At 38.4% G+C, this 16,313-nt stretch overlaps 2 protein-coding genes across 2 annotated transcripts; both read left to right on the top strand.

Moving 5' to 3' along the window:
* Window positions 1-2,009: 2,009 nt before the first annotated feature.
* Window positions 2,010-9,138, top strand: LOC115585209 (tumor necrosis factor receptor superfamily member 14-like). The gene is made up of 8 exons (XM_030423426.1): window positions 2,010-2,028; window positions 3,202-3,295; window positions 3,614-3,739; window positions 5,137-5,292; window positions 7,576-7,663; window positions 7,751-7,935; window positions 8,180-8,225; window positions 8,337-9,138. The coding sequence occupies exons 2-8, from the start codon at window positions 3,211-3,213 to the stop codon at window positions 8,347-8,349; spliced, it is 699 nt and encodes a 232-aa protein (XP_030279286.1). The 5' UTR covers window positions 2,010-2,028; window positions 3,202-3,210; the 3' UTR covers window positions 8,350-9,138.
* Window positions 9,139-10,237: 1,099 nt separating this feature from the next.
* On the top strand, window positions 10,238-16,073 carry LOC115585210 (tumor necrosis factor receptor superfamily member 14-like). Its single transcript, XM_030423427.1, has 6 exons — window positions 10,238-10,628; window positions 10,739-10,831; window positions 12,572-12,697; window positions 13,941-14,099; window positions 14,563-14,647; window positions 14,852-16,073. The coding sequence occupies exons 1-6, from the start codon at window positions 10,601-10,603 to the stop codon at window positions 14,994-14,996; spliced, it is 636 nt and encodes a 211-aa protein (XP_030279287.1). The 5' UTR covers window positions 10,238-10,600; the 3' UTR covers window positions 14,997-16,073.
* The last annotated feature ends 240 nt before the right edge of the window (window positions 16,074-16,313 follow it).

Consider the following 16,313-nt stretch of genomic DNA (forward strand, 5'->3'; position numbering starts at 1 on the left):
AAAAAGTCCAGCGCAGAACTCAAGAAAAGTTCCAGCTCAGCAGAAAGATCAGAGAAAACTGTTTGATCAACAATGTAAGTGAGATAATTTTATACCATGGAGGCAGAAAATACTCTTTTTTCATCGGCTGGCAAGTGTTGGCTAATGGTAATGTTATTGTTTCTTATCTGACTTTGGTTAGTTTGAATTATATTTACAAATTCCAACTTTCCAGATCATTAATGGATAAGTAAAACACAAACAATTCTTCGATTCCGTAGTAATGTAGACAAAAACCCTCAACCTAATTTCATCAACACAAGCTGTCCTTCAACAGACATTTGAGTCTATGTGCAGCCCACCTTCAGATGAGTGCGACACTGGGACCATCTACAAAGTGCAACAAAAAAGAGATAGTACAAAAATATTCAATAACTTCCCTCTGCCACAGTGTAGCATCACCAGAACCACTTAACACATCCATGGTGTCCTGTTGCTTGAACAACAACATTACGATAGGAAAAATGCTTATGCAGGAAATTATTTTGTGTGCAGAATATTTAATAACTTAACTCTCACTAAGTGTAGCCTACTTTCATGAATTGACATATAGGTTCAAACACACATTCCATCTATTATTTACTTAACTGCTTCTTCTGAGAAGGATGTCTGGTTTGGGATCCCTTTGGTTCATATCTCTGGGCTCATTCGGCAATGCTGACAGGATTGATATTCATTTAAAGGAATTGTGTGTCATTTCAAATTCAGTCAGACTTCATATTTGAAAAGATTGACAGCCATAGTGCTTGAGTAGCTCCACTGTACAACCAGAAGATGAGAGCCATGGGCCACAGTTAATTTTCTGTTTAATCATACAACAAAAGAGACAAGAAATGCCTAGCTAGGTTGTCTAGTGCGATTGGGTTGTGCAACAGCAAAGCTGATGCAGTGGATTGTGAGCTGTAGTTGCCCTGCTGGTAAACATACCAACCACTTTGGCTGTCTTGAGCTGCAGTGTCTCTGGGCTCATTAGGTAGAGCAGAGAGGCAGGGTAGCGGAGCAGAGGTAGAACCGGCTCCATAGGAACCAGGTAAAGGGACAGATCCAGGATTTTTTCCTCACTGACTTTAGTGTTGCAAAGGCAACATTTTGGATCATTTCTCAGGCGACATCGCATGAACCTAATAAAAAAAAGCCAGGCATGTTTAGGTGGCTGTTATATGAGTGAGTACAATTTGATTCAGATCCTAGATTTCCTAGATCCTAGAGCTTAGATTATGATAAAGCAACCATGGGTGGTTAAAGTGATAGAGGGCCATTGAGTTTGATATTGCATTAGACTAGATAGATTAGATTGATTTACAGGGACTGTTGGGCCTTAGTGGATGCATCTGTTCTACTTAATGCCATTCCAGTTTTACAGAGGTCCTGAAAAAGTTGATTCTTTGTCACCACTGGCCTCAAAATATTCAGCATTATTTCAAGAGGTAGTTTTATATGTAACGTGGTGAGAAACAAGTGTAATATTTGTCATCACAATACAGTGAAATAATTAAGTGTATAGTTCAATGTTTGAGTGTGCAGTCTTCTTTAAAACAATCACTCAGGCTGCTTTAAATTCTCAGAATAAACTGTTTGCTTAGCAGTTTAATTTATGCATTGAATTCTATGTTTTCTTTAAGTTTTCAGATGGTGTCCTCCTTTTTGATTTTACATCTCACTTCATCACAAAACTCAGTGAGATGACATCTTCAGCCCATAAAAACTGTGATCCAGCTATATAAAATGAAAAGAAAACCTGCACTATTACTGTCATTGTTACTGGTAAAGTAATTTATTATTACACTAAGCTTCTATTTTCTCCTCCATAATTTCCTTCTCTTTTGTACACCTTTTTTTCTATTCTCTGTCTCTTTCTTATGAATCTACAAACATTATAGTGCCAAGAAAAGAAAATGGAGAAGTTATTTGTGTTCATCAGAGAGACTTCATCAATTCTACTGTGTGATACACAGCTGCCCTCCCTTAATCCTCTTAACAAGGAAGGGGGTAGGTGGTGTTAAATTCGAGATGGAGCTGTTTTTGAAATAAAGCAGGCTTCTGGTGCAAAGGTGTGAACTCGGTGGAAAGTTTGTTTTCAGTGGTTGGTTAGGGCTGCAACTAACAATTATTTTAGTTCTCAACCAATCTATAGATTATTTTTTCGATAAGTCAATTAGTCATGATTATTTTGGCAGCATCTGTTTCGACTTTGATTTTACCTCATATTCTCAAAGCAAATTAAAAACCCTTAAAACAGGTATTTGAAAACATAAGAAGCTGAAATCTATGCATCATGTTTTATCACACTGTAACACTGTCTTCTTCTACACCACACTGTGGTGCGCATTCTAATAGTGATGCTAAAGCTATTTGCTCCGGCTCAAATCTTTAAAAAAAAATTATAATAATAATAACAATAATAAATATGACGTCTCGTCCGAAAAATTTCGCGTTGACTAATTTTTATTGACGACGTAATTGATTACAGCAACTAATCATTGCAGCCCTAGTGGTTCGATGAAGGGGGTCGGTGGGGGAAAATATCCACTAGTGACTGTGAACACACATTTCCTATCAGCTTAGAAATTACAAATTACAACAATAAACTGTACTTTCAGTGTATGGGAAATATACACTGGTGTACCTCCACCTTAACCGACAAAGGCCATATCACAGGAATGTTGCTAAGATTCAACATGTGCCAGGCCACACAATGACCTTACTCGCAAGACTCCAGCGACTGTCAAACAGGCATCAGGAGTAATGGAATACATGAACACAATAGGATTACATAATCAGGATACAAAAAACACAGTGACTTCACTAAAGGTTATAGGAATAATATCATCATCATGAAGACACGTCACCAGTCTCACACACATCATGACAACACTTCACCAGTCTCACACACATCATGAAAACACTTCACTCTCACACAACATCATGACAACACTTCATTCTCACATAACATCATGACAACACTTCAGTCTCACACAACATCGCTCTAATCTGAAGTGAAGCCAAATATACAAGTGTGTATTTTTACAGAAAACACACTTGTGATGAAGATTAAATATGAAATTAATCTTATTGATATTTGTTCATATGTGTTTGGTACTGAGGTAATCCAAAAGGAAATGACCCTTTCTTCTATCCTTTTTCATCCGTTCCTCTTCACAGGTACTTGTGATGCTTGTCTTCAGAGGACAAAACCTTACATGTCATCGATCGGAGTATCAGACAGGGAGTGAATGCTGTCCTATGTGTCCTGTTGGTAAGATCCTATTGAACAGATGTTTCACTTTGGTGGAGTATGGAGTCTTTAGTTATATTGCCAGGTGCCAACAATGCTTACCTGAATGAACCATTAGTGTGCTGCTGTCCCAAGTGAAATGTATCGGTGACTAGCTAGCATCTCACTGATCTCACTTTATTCTAACAGTACAAGAAAAAGCTGAATTTCATATATTTTTAGAAATTTGAATGACACTGTAGTCACTTTGTCTCACTTAGAAAATACACTTTACTCTCAAGATTATATCTTGACATAACATTATGTTATTAAAATAAACTCTTGTTTTCTTTTCAACAGGCAGTCGAGTTAAAACAGACTGCACCGAGTACCGAAGTACTTCCTGTCTGCCCTGTACTGAAGGAACCTACATGAACCAGCCTACAGGACTAAAACAGTGTTTTGCCTGTACAAACTGTGATGCAGGTAGATATTTCCTAATTATTAATAGAACATTATTACCAAGCCTAGATTTAAGGCAGTAATCAAGTCTATTCTCATTCTGAGAAATGAAGGCAATTCCAAACAATTCTTACCAAGAAAATCTCATACAACCAACCTCAACATATAGACAGCTAGAATGCCTAAAGTCTGCACGACTGTAATTGTGGAGAATGGAGCAATCTTTGATGAAAACATAGTTTAAAGTACAAAATGAATATGAAAGCTATTTCTAACCTTGAGATGTCCTGACTTTACTCACATTTGATGGATTCACTTGTGAGTTTTCATGGCATTTTTTTGGTCACTCCAAACTTCAGTGGTAAAAAGGTCAAAGGTAACTGCCATCTCTCCTTTCTCCTGCCCCAATTTAATCAAAATTCATAAAAAGTTCATTATGGCGATCGCAGATACAAGTGACTAAAATGGGTTCGTGTATGGGGTGGCAGGGCTCAGCCTTAAGGCCCCCACACACTGCCCAGACTCAAACCAACAGCCAATTGCCTTTATCCGACCACTCTGTTGCCTCTCGTCTGACCTGTTTGGCAGAAAAGTTGCATTGAACACACAGCTTCGACGTACCGCCAACTCCACAGTAGCATGTACGTTCTGCGCTTGCGCGAGATGCAATAAGCCGGTGGCTCTATTGTTAAGGACGCTGGACTAGAGGTTTATGCACATGACTTTCTTTACTTTCGATCAAAACTAAACTTAACTGTTTCAGACAAAAACAGCTGCATACTAAATATGCAGTGAGGCATTACCAAACGAACTCAGATGAATTCGTTCTGAACGGACATAATAACAGCTAGTCTCATGCCAGTACTCCAAAACATGAAAACAAGACATGATGGAACAGAGTGCGTAGAAAACCAATGCGCACACAGTATTCAGCCCCTCGCTAGCACACTGCCAATCAGAGAATCCAATGGCTCAGACGGCTGACAGCCAACCTCCTCAGACTTCGCATGTTGAATCGAATCAGACAAGGTCCGCACGGCTCCAAAAGCTTCCAGCGTAGCTGAACACACCGATTTGTTTCAAGAAACAAAGAACAAAGGGATCCTGCATGCCTCATAGGCAGACACAGGTGCATCATGCTCCTTCACCTATCATTCTGCCTATGAAACCTCGGGTGCCCACAGCATTACCCAAATGACCCCCCAAAAAACAAAATACTAACTAAACAACTAAATATGCTAAAGAAGGAAATCACAAGACAAAAGAAAATGCTTTCAGGCTCTAATCAAATTAAAGCAACATCTAGAATAATCAAACAAAAAGTACTACTTGTTATTAGCAGAAATAATAACCATAACTAACAAACTACCAATCAAAACAGCCCCTACACTCTCTGCAAGTAACCTCTGTGTGTGTTGCAGGTTCTAATTTGAAAATAAATCTGCCATGTACAACAACGTCAGACACAGTTTGTGAACCATTGGAGGGATTCTTCTGTCTGGATTCTACAGAGAACGGCTGTATGGCAGCACAGGAACACACACACTGTAAACCAGGACAGTATATCCTTCACAAAGGTTGGTTTCTTGGGCTGACTTTATATGGGACATATTAAGCTTTATTTTTATTTAATTTTATTTATTTTTTTATTTAATCTATTCTACAATCATTTTATTTCCTATCGAAGTACTCAGAAATGGGCTTTTTTTAATCTGACTGTTTTTCAGAGAGAGAGACAGAGACAGAGAGAGAGGGAGACAGAGAGAGAGAGAGAGTAGCCGTTTTTATTTGACCGTCCTTTTGACGGCTAGGTCCGTGGTTTTAGACAGAGGGCGGCAAATTGGTCCGCTGATTTGCTGCCTCGGAGGATACACTTATTTCCGCCTCGCCTGCTATCTAAATCCGAGGCATCATTGTGCCGGCCCCTGCGTGAGGTGGGCGGAGGTGTCGATGACCTGCACTGTTGTGCGACCCACAGCCGGGGAGTTTTAAAAACAGGAAACAGCTGATCACAGCAGTCAGTCCATCACTTCATCTGGACGTCAAGATGAGCAACTAGACAGCCGCTGAGATCCAGGAGATGCTAACGTCTCCTCGGTCTCTGTAGCTGTTTGTACAAATGTGTTCCAGGAAATCAGGAGATTTACAAATCAGGCTTTGGTAACCCTAGTCTCTGTTTAAAGATGCTCTCTGATAGGGTTGGGCGTTGTCCGCAGTAAAACACCATACCATGTGTCTCTGAATCTGAGAGCAAATCACAATGTGTCTTTACAGTAACGTCTGTGTAGAACCCTCTGCATTAGGCTCTAGCTGCTTTGCAATTTAGTCTGTTCTTTCATGTTATGAAAGATGCATGTTTGATGCTTTAATACATCTTTATGAACAACTATTTCTCTAACGTTATGAGACTAATTTTAATTCAGTTTATTCAGTCATAGACTGAAGAAAATGACAGCTTGATATCACCCAAAATGGCAGTTAGCTACAAGTTAGAAAACAAAGACACTAGCACAGTGCACAGTGCATGGAAGAAACACAGCAGAAACGTCACAATTTACAATTTATCATTAAACCTACAGTTTGGGCTGAAAATGACGACATACATCACATGTCACAAATATGGCAATATCATATATCACATAACATGTTGCCAACCCTCTGTAAAGCACCAGAGGAGGTGCTCTGAACTGGTGGGCAGAGGTGTAAAGATTCCTGCTCTTTCTGTCAGGATAATTAGTGTAACATTGCTACTGTGACACAAGATTATTTTGATCTGAAACATTCAAACTTGCTGAAGATTTTTTGGGAACAATACAAAGGTGTTAGCTTCAGAAATAGTTTTTTTTAATCCACTGAGAAAAAAATCCAGCAGGTCTGTTGGAATGTACTGATTTCGATTCATTTTAAACATTTAGTGGAGCTGTTAAGCTCAATAATCTTCCACTTTGTGAAAGAAGTATGAAACTTTCAGGGTTTGTTCTTGATGGCCCAAGCTTTAATTTAAGATGCGGAGGCATTCTCAATTTGACCTCTGAGGTCAGCTAGAGGTCATTGACCCCTGTAATATGTCATTTTCATGCACAAAATTGTAAATGTGTGTGTGTATCTTAGGATCTAAATGTGATAGAAATGTAAACCAAATGTGTATTTCTAAGCTTCTGGGGGGCCGTCAACAATGGAACAGTGATTGGTTGGGGTTTCGCACAAGGTATCTTTCACCATCACCGATTGGTTATTCGCCACCCGCAAGTGGAGATTGGATAACAATGGCAGCGTCAACAACACAAGCGGAACATGCTGCTGCATGCGACTTGCCTGAAGTCAGATGACTTGCCCTACTATGTACGAGGCAACAAGCATATTTATCTCAGATTTCGATGTTGTCAGTACCTTCTGGTTCTGTTGAAAAGAAAGTTTTGGCTGCTTGCTTGGTGTCTCATTCATGTTGCTCCACGGTTCCTTAGCAACAAGCTTTGTGTGTGCGTGCTGTCTCTGTAGGTGCTTCGTGAAGTTTAAGGTAGTGTTAGCAGCGGTGGAAAGAATTTTTTAACACGGGCAAAGTGTGCACCTTACAGTCAAGTTATTTTTCTTACATTCAACAAATTCAAAGTAATATTTGTATCTCCAACCGTCAAAAGTGGCTTTACGCAGCAGGGGGTCTTCAGGCAATTTTATAGAGCAAGAAGCAAAAATGGAAAGAGTAATGTAACTAATTACTTTCTTCAGGGAGTAACCATGTAATGTAAGGCATTACTATTTTTGAGAGTAATGTGTAATGTGTAATATATTACTTTTTCGAGTAACGAGCCCCAACACTTTATCTATGCTAGTTTCAACATAGATCATTTGCATTTGTACAGGAACAGCACAGAGAGACACTGAGTGCTTGGGCTGCAGTGAAGGAAAATATTCAAATGGAACATTTACATCCTGTCTGTCACACACTAAGTGAGTAAAGCTTCACAGCAGAGACCTAAGGTGTTACAACTGCAGCAACTTCATAGTGTCCTTCAAAATGTCCCTTTTTCATTCCAGATGTGAAACATTAAATCTTCAAGAGATAAAACCCGGAACTGTTTCAACTGATGCTGAATGTGGAGAACAAACAGCAGACAGGACAGCAGTTGTGGTCGGCGTTGTTGTAGTGCTTTTTATAGTAATGATTGTAGCAGCTGCTGTAAAGCTCCTTCACAAAAAGAAGAAAGGATGTCTAAACAACGGTATGATTTGGACATGTTTTTGATTCATAATAATAAAGTCTGTCACATCACGATGTTGTTAATTATGATGTTTTGTTAATGTTTTATTACAGAAAATAAAAGAAACACATAGAATAGAAAGGAGGTATGATTAATACCTACTTAACTGTTATCACTCTGTTCCACTGTGTGCACTGTACAGTTGTACGTTTTCTGCTAAATAATGAAATAATGTCACTAATCAGCAATATTTTCACAAAAACAGACAATTTACCAATGGAAGAAGAAGAGAACACCCTCAACCCTAGCAGGTAAGAAGGCAGTGCATTGAAATGTTCATGGACTGAGCTACACTCTATGATGACTTTATGAATGGAGGCTACAACATGTGTCTGTTAAATTTGATGTATTTTTCTCCACAGGATGAAACAGTGACATATGGTCCAGATGGAGGATGCAGGGACATTGCATTTGCAAGGACAGACATTAAATGAGTCCATACACCATATAACTACGTACAGGACAGTGTGAAGCTTCTGGCTAAGATCTGCTGTTGGAGCTGGTTCACGCCTACTGCAGCTCCCTTAGGATGGATTAAAGCAGAGTACTAGTTTCACTATGTTGTACTTTGCATAATGACCTAAGGATTGTTCTTCGTCTAACCATACAGAGAGCCCTGGAATAAATGCTCGGAGCAAGTTAAAGACTGTAAGTAGCATATATACTGATCTTCATTACAATTACATGGTTGACTCTGAACACTAGACTGACTGAAACTGAACTGATCTGTCATAAATAAGAACCAGTTAGTGGATCAGTGGATGGATGCTGTGTCATGAGCCTCAACATGATGGGACAAATCTCTCCTTCCACCTGGCCTCATCTGTGCTTATGAATGACGAGGCGCTTTCAGGGTGATCCTTTCATATCCAATCATGATACCATCACCTGTTAACAAGCTGTTTACCTGTGTAATGTTCCAAACAGGTAGTTTTGTTTTTTGTTACAGCATTCCATTTTCACTGGCTCAGTCAAAACTTGTTTGCATTCACAGAAATCAGTAATGTTGATAAAGGTAGTAATCATTTATTATAAATATTAAATATTGTCTATGTTTTGTTTTAAGTGAATTTAATCAAAAAGTCCAAATAGATGAACAAATTGTTAACATCAATTTAAACAAATTAAACAAGATTGTTGGCCTAAAAAGATGAGAACATCAAACCTAGAGTCAGTTTGCTCAGGACTTATCTCAGACACTCAGCCGATCCTTAACGCCTGATAGTCTATATTTCAACTAAACATGTGCAAAGGGGGCACTATGTGATTTTGGTGAAGAAACTAAAACTCCATACTTGCAATATGAATGAGGTAATAATACAAATTCAGAAATATTTATTGTTTCTATAACTGAATAATGCTTTAGGCTCAGAGGGATAGTTCAGATGTTCTAATGTGGCCTGTCTCAGGTACTCTTCCCTGTCAGTGTGTTGCCTGCAGTAGATGACCGTCAGCCCTACCCTGTGTGGAGCAGCAGTGTGTAACACTGACAGGGAAGCAGAGCATTGTACTGCTGAACAGAGCTGACACAAAGACGTATGTAAGCCACCGAAAAGAAAATATCTGTTAGTGCATAAGTGTCTGCTATATTTTGAACATTGTTGGTGCTTTAGGTGTACAGTGCTGTTCTTCCCTGTCCGTGCTGCCTCATGTCTACCTCATACAACCTCACATCAAAACACCTGAACTATCCCTGTAAGGTCAGTCTATTCACTGTATAGTCATGAAACAGAGAGTTTGCTCATTTAGTTTGGTTAGGTATAAAACAATCTGTCAATGAAGATATTTCTTTCTGATTCAAATGTCTTCCCCAAGTATCCACAGTGCATCTTTCAGATACATAATAATATTGTAAGTGGTGCTGACTGCTGCTGAAGATAAACATCCTGACACACTGCTGAGGAAGAAAGAGCAGACTGTTGGCCGTGAAGTGGTCGGGATGGCTCTCAACTACAGTTGGTGGTAAAAAAAGATGAAAATCATAATATATCTAGCCATATTGACATATGCAGCTCTGTGAAGGGGCAGTTGGTCACTTTAGTAAGATACTGATATACAGTAGCAGCTCTACAATGGTTAAGTGTTCACACGACCGTTTGCTATGTAGTCTTCATAATTTTTTCAGACTTATTTTAGTATTGTTATGACAAACTGCGACTTTCTCAAGTTGAACACTAATCTATAAATTCGATAATATGTTATATGTGTGATTGATGGAGCAATTTAGACAGGATCTAAAAATGATTTGTCTTTTTACATTCACGACTCGAGAAACCGGAAGAGGCGTGACACACGTCCACGGACAGTATGGTTTTTTATACCTTAAAACAGAGCGTTTAACTCACTGTGGAACTAGATGGTTACCATGTGGCTTAAGTCTTTAAATTATAAGGTGTTCCCTTCCGTTATGACCGTAAAATGAACAACCTACTGCAGAAACACCATATCACAGTCCATAAAGAAGTACAGATGCTTTGAACTGGTCACGCAAAGCACCCGGATGTGTTGATGTAACGTTAGCTTCAGCATTCTTGTTGTTAGCATGTTTTTAGTTTTTTTTTTGTTACAGCATTGCTATTTGTCCTTTACGAAACGTACCTAATTTAACAATGTAATAGCCCGTGTCATGATGCTTTCGACAGTTATTGTCCTCGGTAAGTAACGCCTATTGTTCACATTAAGTCACCACGCAATACACAAACACATGCTAACGTTAGCTTAAACAGCAGAGTCGATCCCTGGTAATAAGCTATTGTTTTCCTAGGTTATGTCGCTGCCTTCACGATACCAACGCTGGGCTGTCGGTCAAAGGAATACACAACAAGGGAAGGACAGTGCTGTCCAAAATGTCACGAAGGTATAAATGTCCGAAGTCAGTTATGCTACGACAAACGACGGCCCTCATGTACTGCATCCTTACATGACCGACATTTTGTATAAAGACAACGTTGCCTGTCGTTGTACAGACAAGAAAGCCACCGCTGTGATATTTAGACATGATGAGACTAACACACACCATGTAACCAGCTTGTACACACATTTTTACATGTATTTGTTTAATATATAAGTTAAATGCACTGTTTAATTATAATCATCCAATAGGGTGTGTCTTCCTGTTTGAATTCCAATAAGTTACAATAGCACGATATCATATATTAAAACAAAGATTTTGCATTTTGTCCAGCATGACTTAAATTGGTAATTGCGCACAATACTAAAAACTAAAACACGCACTAACAAAGAGCAAAATTTCACACTGAATATATGCTGTGACCTTATCTTTGCACTTCCTCATGTCTACCACATCACATCTGGCTCCTGTAAGAGAGTGTGAGTACATACCACACAGGTATGGTACGAGTGTGTGTATGTGTGGAACAGCCATTTGCATACTTATTGGTGTGTCATTTATATTTTACATTGTTTCCAAAAGCTGAAGAGAGAGTGTAAGTGTCATCTCTCACACAGAGGGAATTGTTATATTCCCTCTGGGTATATTTACTTATAGAGTGATACTGAATTTTATTAAGTTCAAGCAGCTGTAATACAATATTATTATAGTTGTTGCTTTTTTCTTTATCAATCACATGCTGCTTTGTAAAATTTCTTTATTTTGTATATTTGTGTTGTAGATATATATTTTTTACATAATTGGCATTCTCCTGACAGCAAAGGAAAAATGTTATTGTACAAAGAAAGATGTTTCCTTACTGTGCATATGACATTAAACACTTTGACTATTAATAACACCAATAATTAATAAGAATCCCAAGTCATCTAAGAACATCTCACAAAGCTGGCTAAAACAGTTATTAGAGGCCAATAGTAATAAAGATACAGATACAAGTACACATAACAGAGAAGAAAACAATCATAATATACACATTATGAAGGAACAGACAATCTAAACAGGTGAGTATTCAGTATTGACTTAAAAGATGCGACAGATGTTCACTGGAGCAAACCCTGACAGAGAGCATGCTAGAGGATGTGTCCAGGCAGGTTGCAGGCCTGGCCACCCACAGGGAAGAGTCTGGGACGGGGATTCAATAGGCATTAGAGTAGAGCAACACAGCGAGCGAGTAGGGGTGTAAAAGACTAGACAGAGATTTCAATTCAGAGTTGGACGGTTTTTTTTGTATAATTCTCTCTAACCAAATAATTATAGAACAAATACTAATTGTGCATGATGTTACAATCGGTGGTTCAAATTTGGTTTATCAAAACATACCCCAAACTAAAGCAGGAGAACACAGAGGCTAATTTTCAAATCAGATCAAGTCAAATTGAATCCAGAATTGTAGGTGGATAGACAAGAGATTTAAATAAGTAGGGGCAAATACATTTTGGCATTGTTTGTTTAAGTTGGTACTAGTTCCACAGCCCACAAAGCCATTACTGCAGTGATGAACTTTTGATATGAGTGGATATGATGTGATGGTTCATTACTGCTGAAAAACATCCTTAAATTGAACCAAATACGATCACAGTATTAGATTTCTATATTTAGTCTTTGTAGGTAATGGTCTTGTAGATTATTTCCAATCTATTTCTTGGTGATAATGTGATGTTGATGGCATGCTTCTGTCTTGAACAGGCACAGTTGTTCGAAAAGACTGTACAGCACAGTCGGGCACAGGCTGCAGCCCATGTGACAATGGGACATTCATGAACTTACCCAACGGATTGAGTAAATGTTTCCCCTGCACATTCTGTGACCAAGGTATGTTTAGATTGAGTTTACAATTCTGCCATCCATTCACATAATTTTATATGTAAAATAAAATAAACAATTGTATTAGTAAAAGTACGCACACACAGACACACATTCACATGCACTCACAAATAATAGTAAGAGTAATAATAATGTCGATAAGACTACAAAAAAAACACAGACACACACACACACTGAATACACAGAATAACCTTTTCAGCTATGTTGATCTGGTAATGGGTCACCTCTCGTACCTGCCCTCAGGTGGGAGAGGCAGAAAAAGGTGTTACCACTGGAAACAATTTGGATGAGGCACTTTAGGACTGGTGACAGGTGAAACAGTTACCTGTGGTGGATTGGTCTGGCACCACAGCTTTTCTCACTGTGGGATTGATTTTTTTTCTCATGACGGAATAATAATCAATACCACATGTGCAAGATGCACATACAATTTGGCTATATGCTGACAAAATAATCAACCGAAAATATGTTCATAGGCTGGGATTTGTGCAAAGGCACCAGTCTTCACACCCTGTTGGTGTTCATGAAAATGGTTTTACTACATTGTTTTAATCTGTCCTACAGTGACAGATCACACCAGTTCTACTAATGAAAGTATTGAGTTGCTCGTGACTGATTTTTCGATGCATGCGTGACTGAAACAGTTGCACCCTGGAGCCCTCAATGTGCTGCTTGGCTAACTTGTTTGCTGAAAAATTACCCCATATGGGAAAAGTGTTGTTTGTATAGAGCCGTGATTGTCCCACAGAAATATGTGTTTTTATAGTGTTTAAATACAGATAATTTAATAAGGTATTAGTATTGACAATTGTAATTAATATTGAATTGCTCTAGTTAAAGAAATCATCAAATTAAAAACAATCATGAAATACACCAAATCATCATCAATTTTCATGTACTGACTTTTAGAGATGAATTAATAAATAATATAAGTAGAATTGTGACTGTTTGTTATTCAATTTACTAATGTCTAGTGTCGTTGTTGTTTTTTTCCCCAGTTAATTTATTGTTACAAGAGCTCTGACTGGCCAGCTAATATGTGTTGAACAACAGTTCAGCCAATAAGAGCTCCTGCTGCGTGATTGTGGGCCAGATTTTATTAGATTTGTGTTTGATTGCAGTCAAATAGGTCACACATCCTTTAATTATTTCAAACGGCATTTAAGATTGAATGAAATTTATGAAAATCTATTCAACAATAATATACTTACATGTTTCTGTTTGCTTTTAGGTCATGGTCTGTTAGTCCATCAGGAGTGCACAGCAACAAGTGACACACATTGTGGTGTTTTACCTGGGTATTTTTGCAGTATTTTGGCAGAAGATGCAGGATGTAGTTTGGCAGTGAAACATTCTCGCTGTGACGCTGGTCAGAGGATAAAAGAACCTGGTAAGAACAATAAAAGTTAAACCAATCTGATAGTAAGTATACATGCAGACACTACTATCTGATCATATTCGGAAACACACACATCTACATTACTGGCCAGTGGCTTGCAAAGACTTTTTGAAGGGCAGGGGCGAAAAGAAAAAAAAAAGGCCACATACCAGGAGGGCAAAACACACACACACACACACACACACACACACCACTGTCACTGGCGCCAGATTAGGGAAGGCAATGAGACTCTTTGTCCTCCCATTCTCCGGTGTTCTGGTACACAGTAGTGAGTGTGTTAGGGGCGCAGTACATTACAGATTATGCCTATTCTCATGGCCTCAAATGTTCCTACTAGAAACTGTTACCAGCCGAGCCTCACCTTTAAGGCGTCTTCCATTCTAGTTGGATTAATGATCGCTTTTCACTGGATGTTGGTGAGTGTGTATTAATCTCACTTCTATCTTTTTTAAAGGTACCAGCAGAAGTGACACAGTGTGTGAACCCTGTAAGTCAGGCTATTTTTCCAAGGATGGCGTGAACTGCACCGCCTGGACCAAGTAAGACATTGTTCCCCAGTTAGTTTGTACAAAATGGCCACTTTATTTTTGCATGGAACAGTGTCATTTTTAGATAAACCAAATGTCACAACACATAAGTAAATGTGTGTGAGTGAGTGTGTCATTGCTCACTTTTATTTGTGCTGACACTTGTGCTGATACACAAAAGGAACTAAAGTTGTCATTACTTCTCTTTTCCAACAGTTGCTCAGAAGCTCAAGTAAAACTCAGAGAAGGAAGCATGAGCAGCGACGTTGTCTGTGGATCTGCTTCAAGAAACCATTACTGTTCTATATTTGTATTTGTATTAGTTACAGCTGTTGCACTAGTGATTGCAGGTTATAGCTAGTTTTGCATGCACAATTTTACTGCCTAAGATACAGTACCAGTCAAAAGTTCAGACACATCATTTCATTCAGTGTTTTTATGATAATAATATTGAAGACATCCAAGCAATGAAGGAACATGAAGTAAACAGTGTTAAACATACCAGAATGTGATTTATATTTTAGATTCTTTAAAGTAGCCACCTTTTCCGTTGATGACAGCTTTGCTCACTCTTGACATTCTCTCATGCAGCTCCCTGAGGTCCTCATCTGGAATGGTTTCCCAACAGTCTTAATGGAGTTCCCAGAGGTGCTGAGCACTTGTTGGCTGTTACACCAGTTCAGTAGACGCTTCTTTGCTGCAGTTCAACCACGAAGGCCTGATTCACACAGTCCACTCTGAACAGTTCATTTTAAGATGTGTCTGCTTCTTGAACTGGGACCGTTACTTTTTCAAGGCTAGGATGTGCTTGCTTTCATCAAGTAAAACACTGACCAAAGCTCGGTTTTGAACATAATCAGTTTTCAGTACAAAATCACTGATGTAAACTAATAAAAATCTTCATGTTTGATCTTCAAGAAGATCATGTTTGCAATAAATGTACCTCCCAGACGCCTCACATCAATTCATGATTAATTTTGTATTTTATAACTACTACTTTTCCAATGTGTTGTTCTGATTATTTTATATTATTAGTCACTTTTGATACATATTTATTTTCTCATAATGTTGACTACATGAACATGTGATGTACTAACTTAACAATGTCATTCCTTACACCATATATTCTCTTTAGTTTAATAATGATTTTCCTTTACTCATTGATCACTGTTCATTTAGTCTTTACAGATACAGATATTTGTACCATAAAGGTAACGTTACCAATTTTTTAAAAAAAGTGAAGTTCTCGTGTTCACTTGTCATTAATAGCAAGACAAGTCTTCTGTTGATCCCTAACTCTGGAAATGGCAGACATTACATAATGCTGTTGACATGAACAGCTGCTTAATAAGAGTACTAAAATATGTGTTCTGTTACATCACTGAAATATTACTCAATTTATAAGAACTAATAAATACCATATATCCTGTGATGTTGATGAGACTTTGTCCTGACCCATGTGATTTCCTTCTTTCTGTACAAACATTTTCTTTCTCCATTGGTTTGTGTAGATAAATACTAATGAGAGACAACATGCTAATCTCACTGTATAGCTTCAGTACTGGGTGCTGAATCCCTCTTGAAAAAAAAACAAAAACGACAGCACACCCATCTGACTTCATTCTTGACACACTGACATTTCTGGCACCTTTCTTCAGCCTGTATTCTGGCAAAATCA

Source organism: Sparus aurata, chromosome 7 (genome assembly GCF_900880675.1).
Source record: "Sparus aurata chromosome 7, fSpaAur1.1, whole genome shotgun sequence".
In the NCBI taxonomy this organism is placed as follows: Eukaryota; Metazoa; Chordata; class Actinopteri; order Spariformes; family Sparidae; genus Sparus; species Sparus aurata.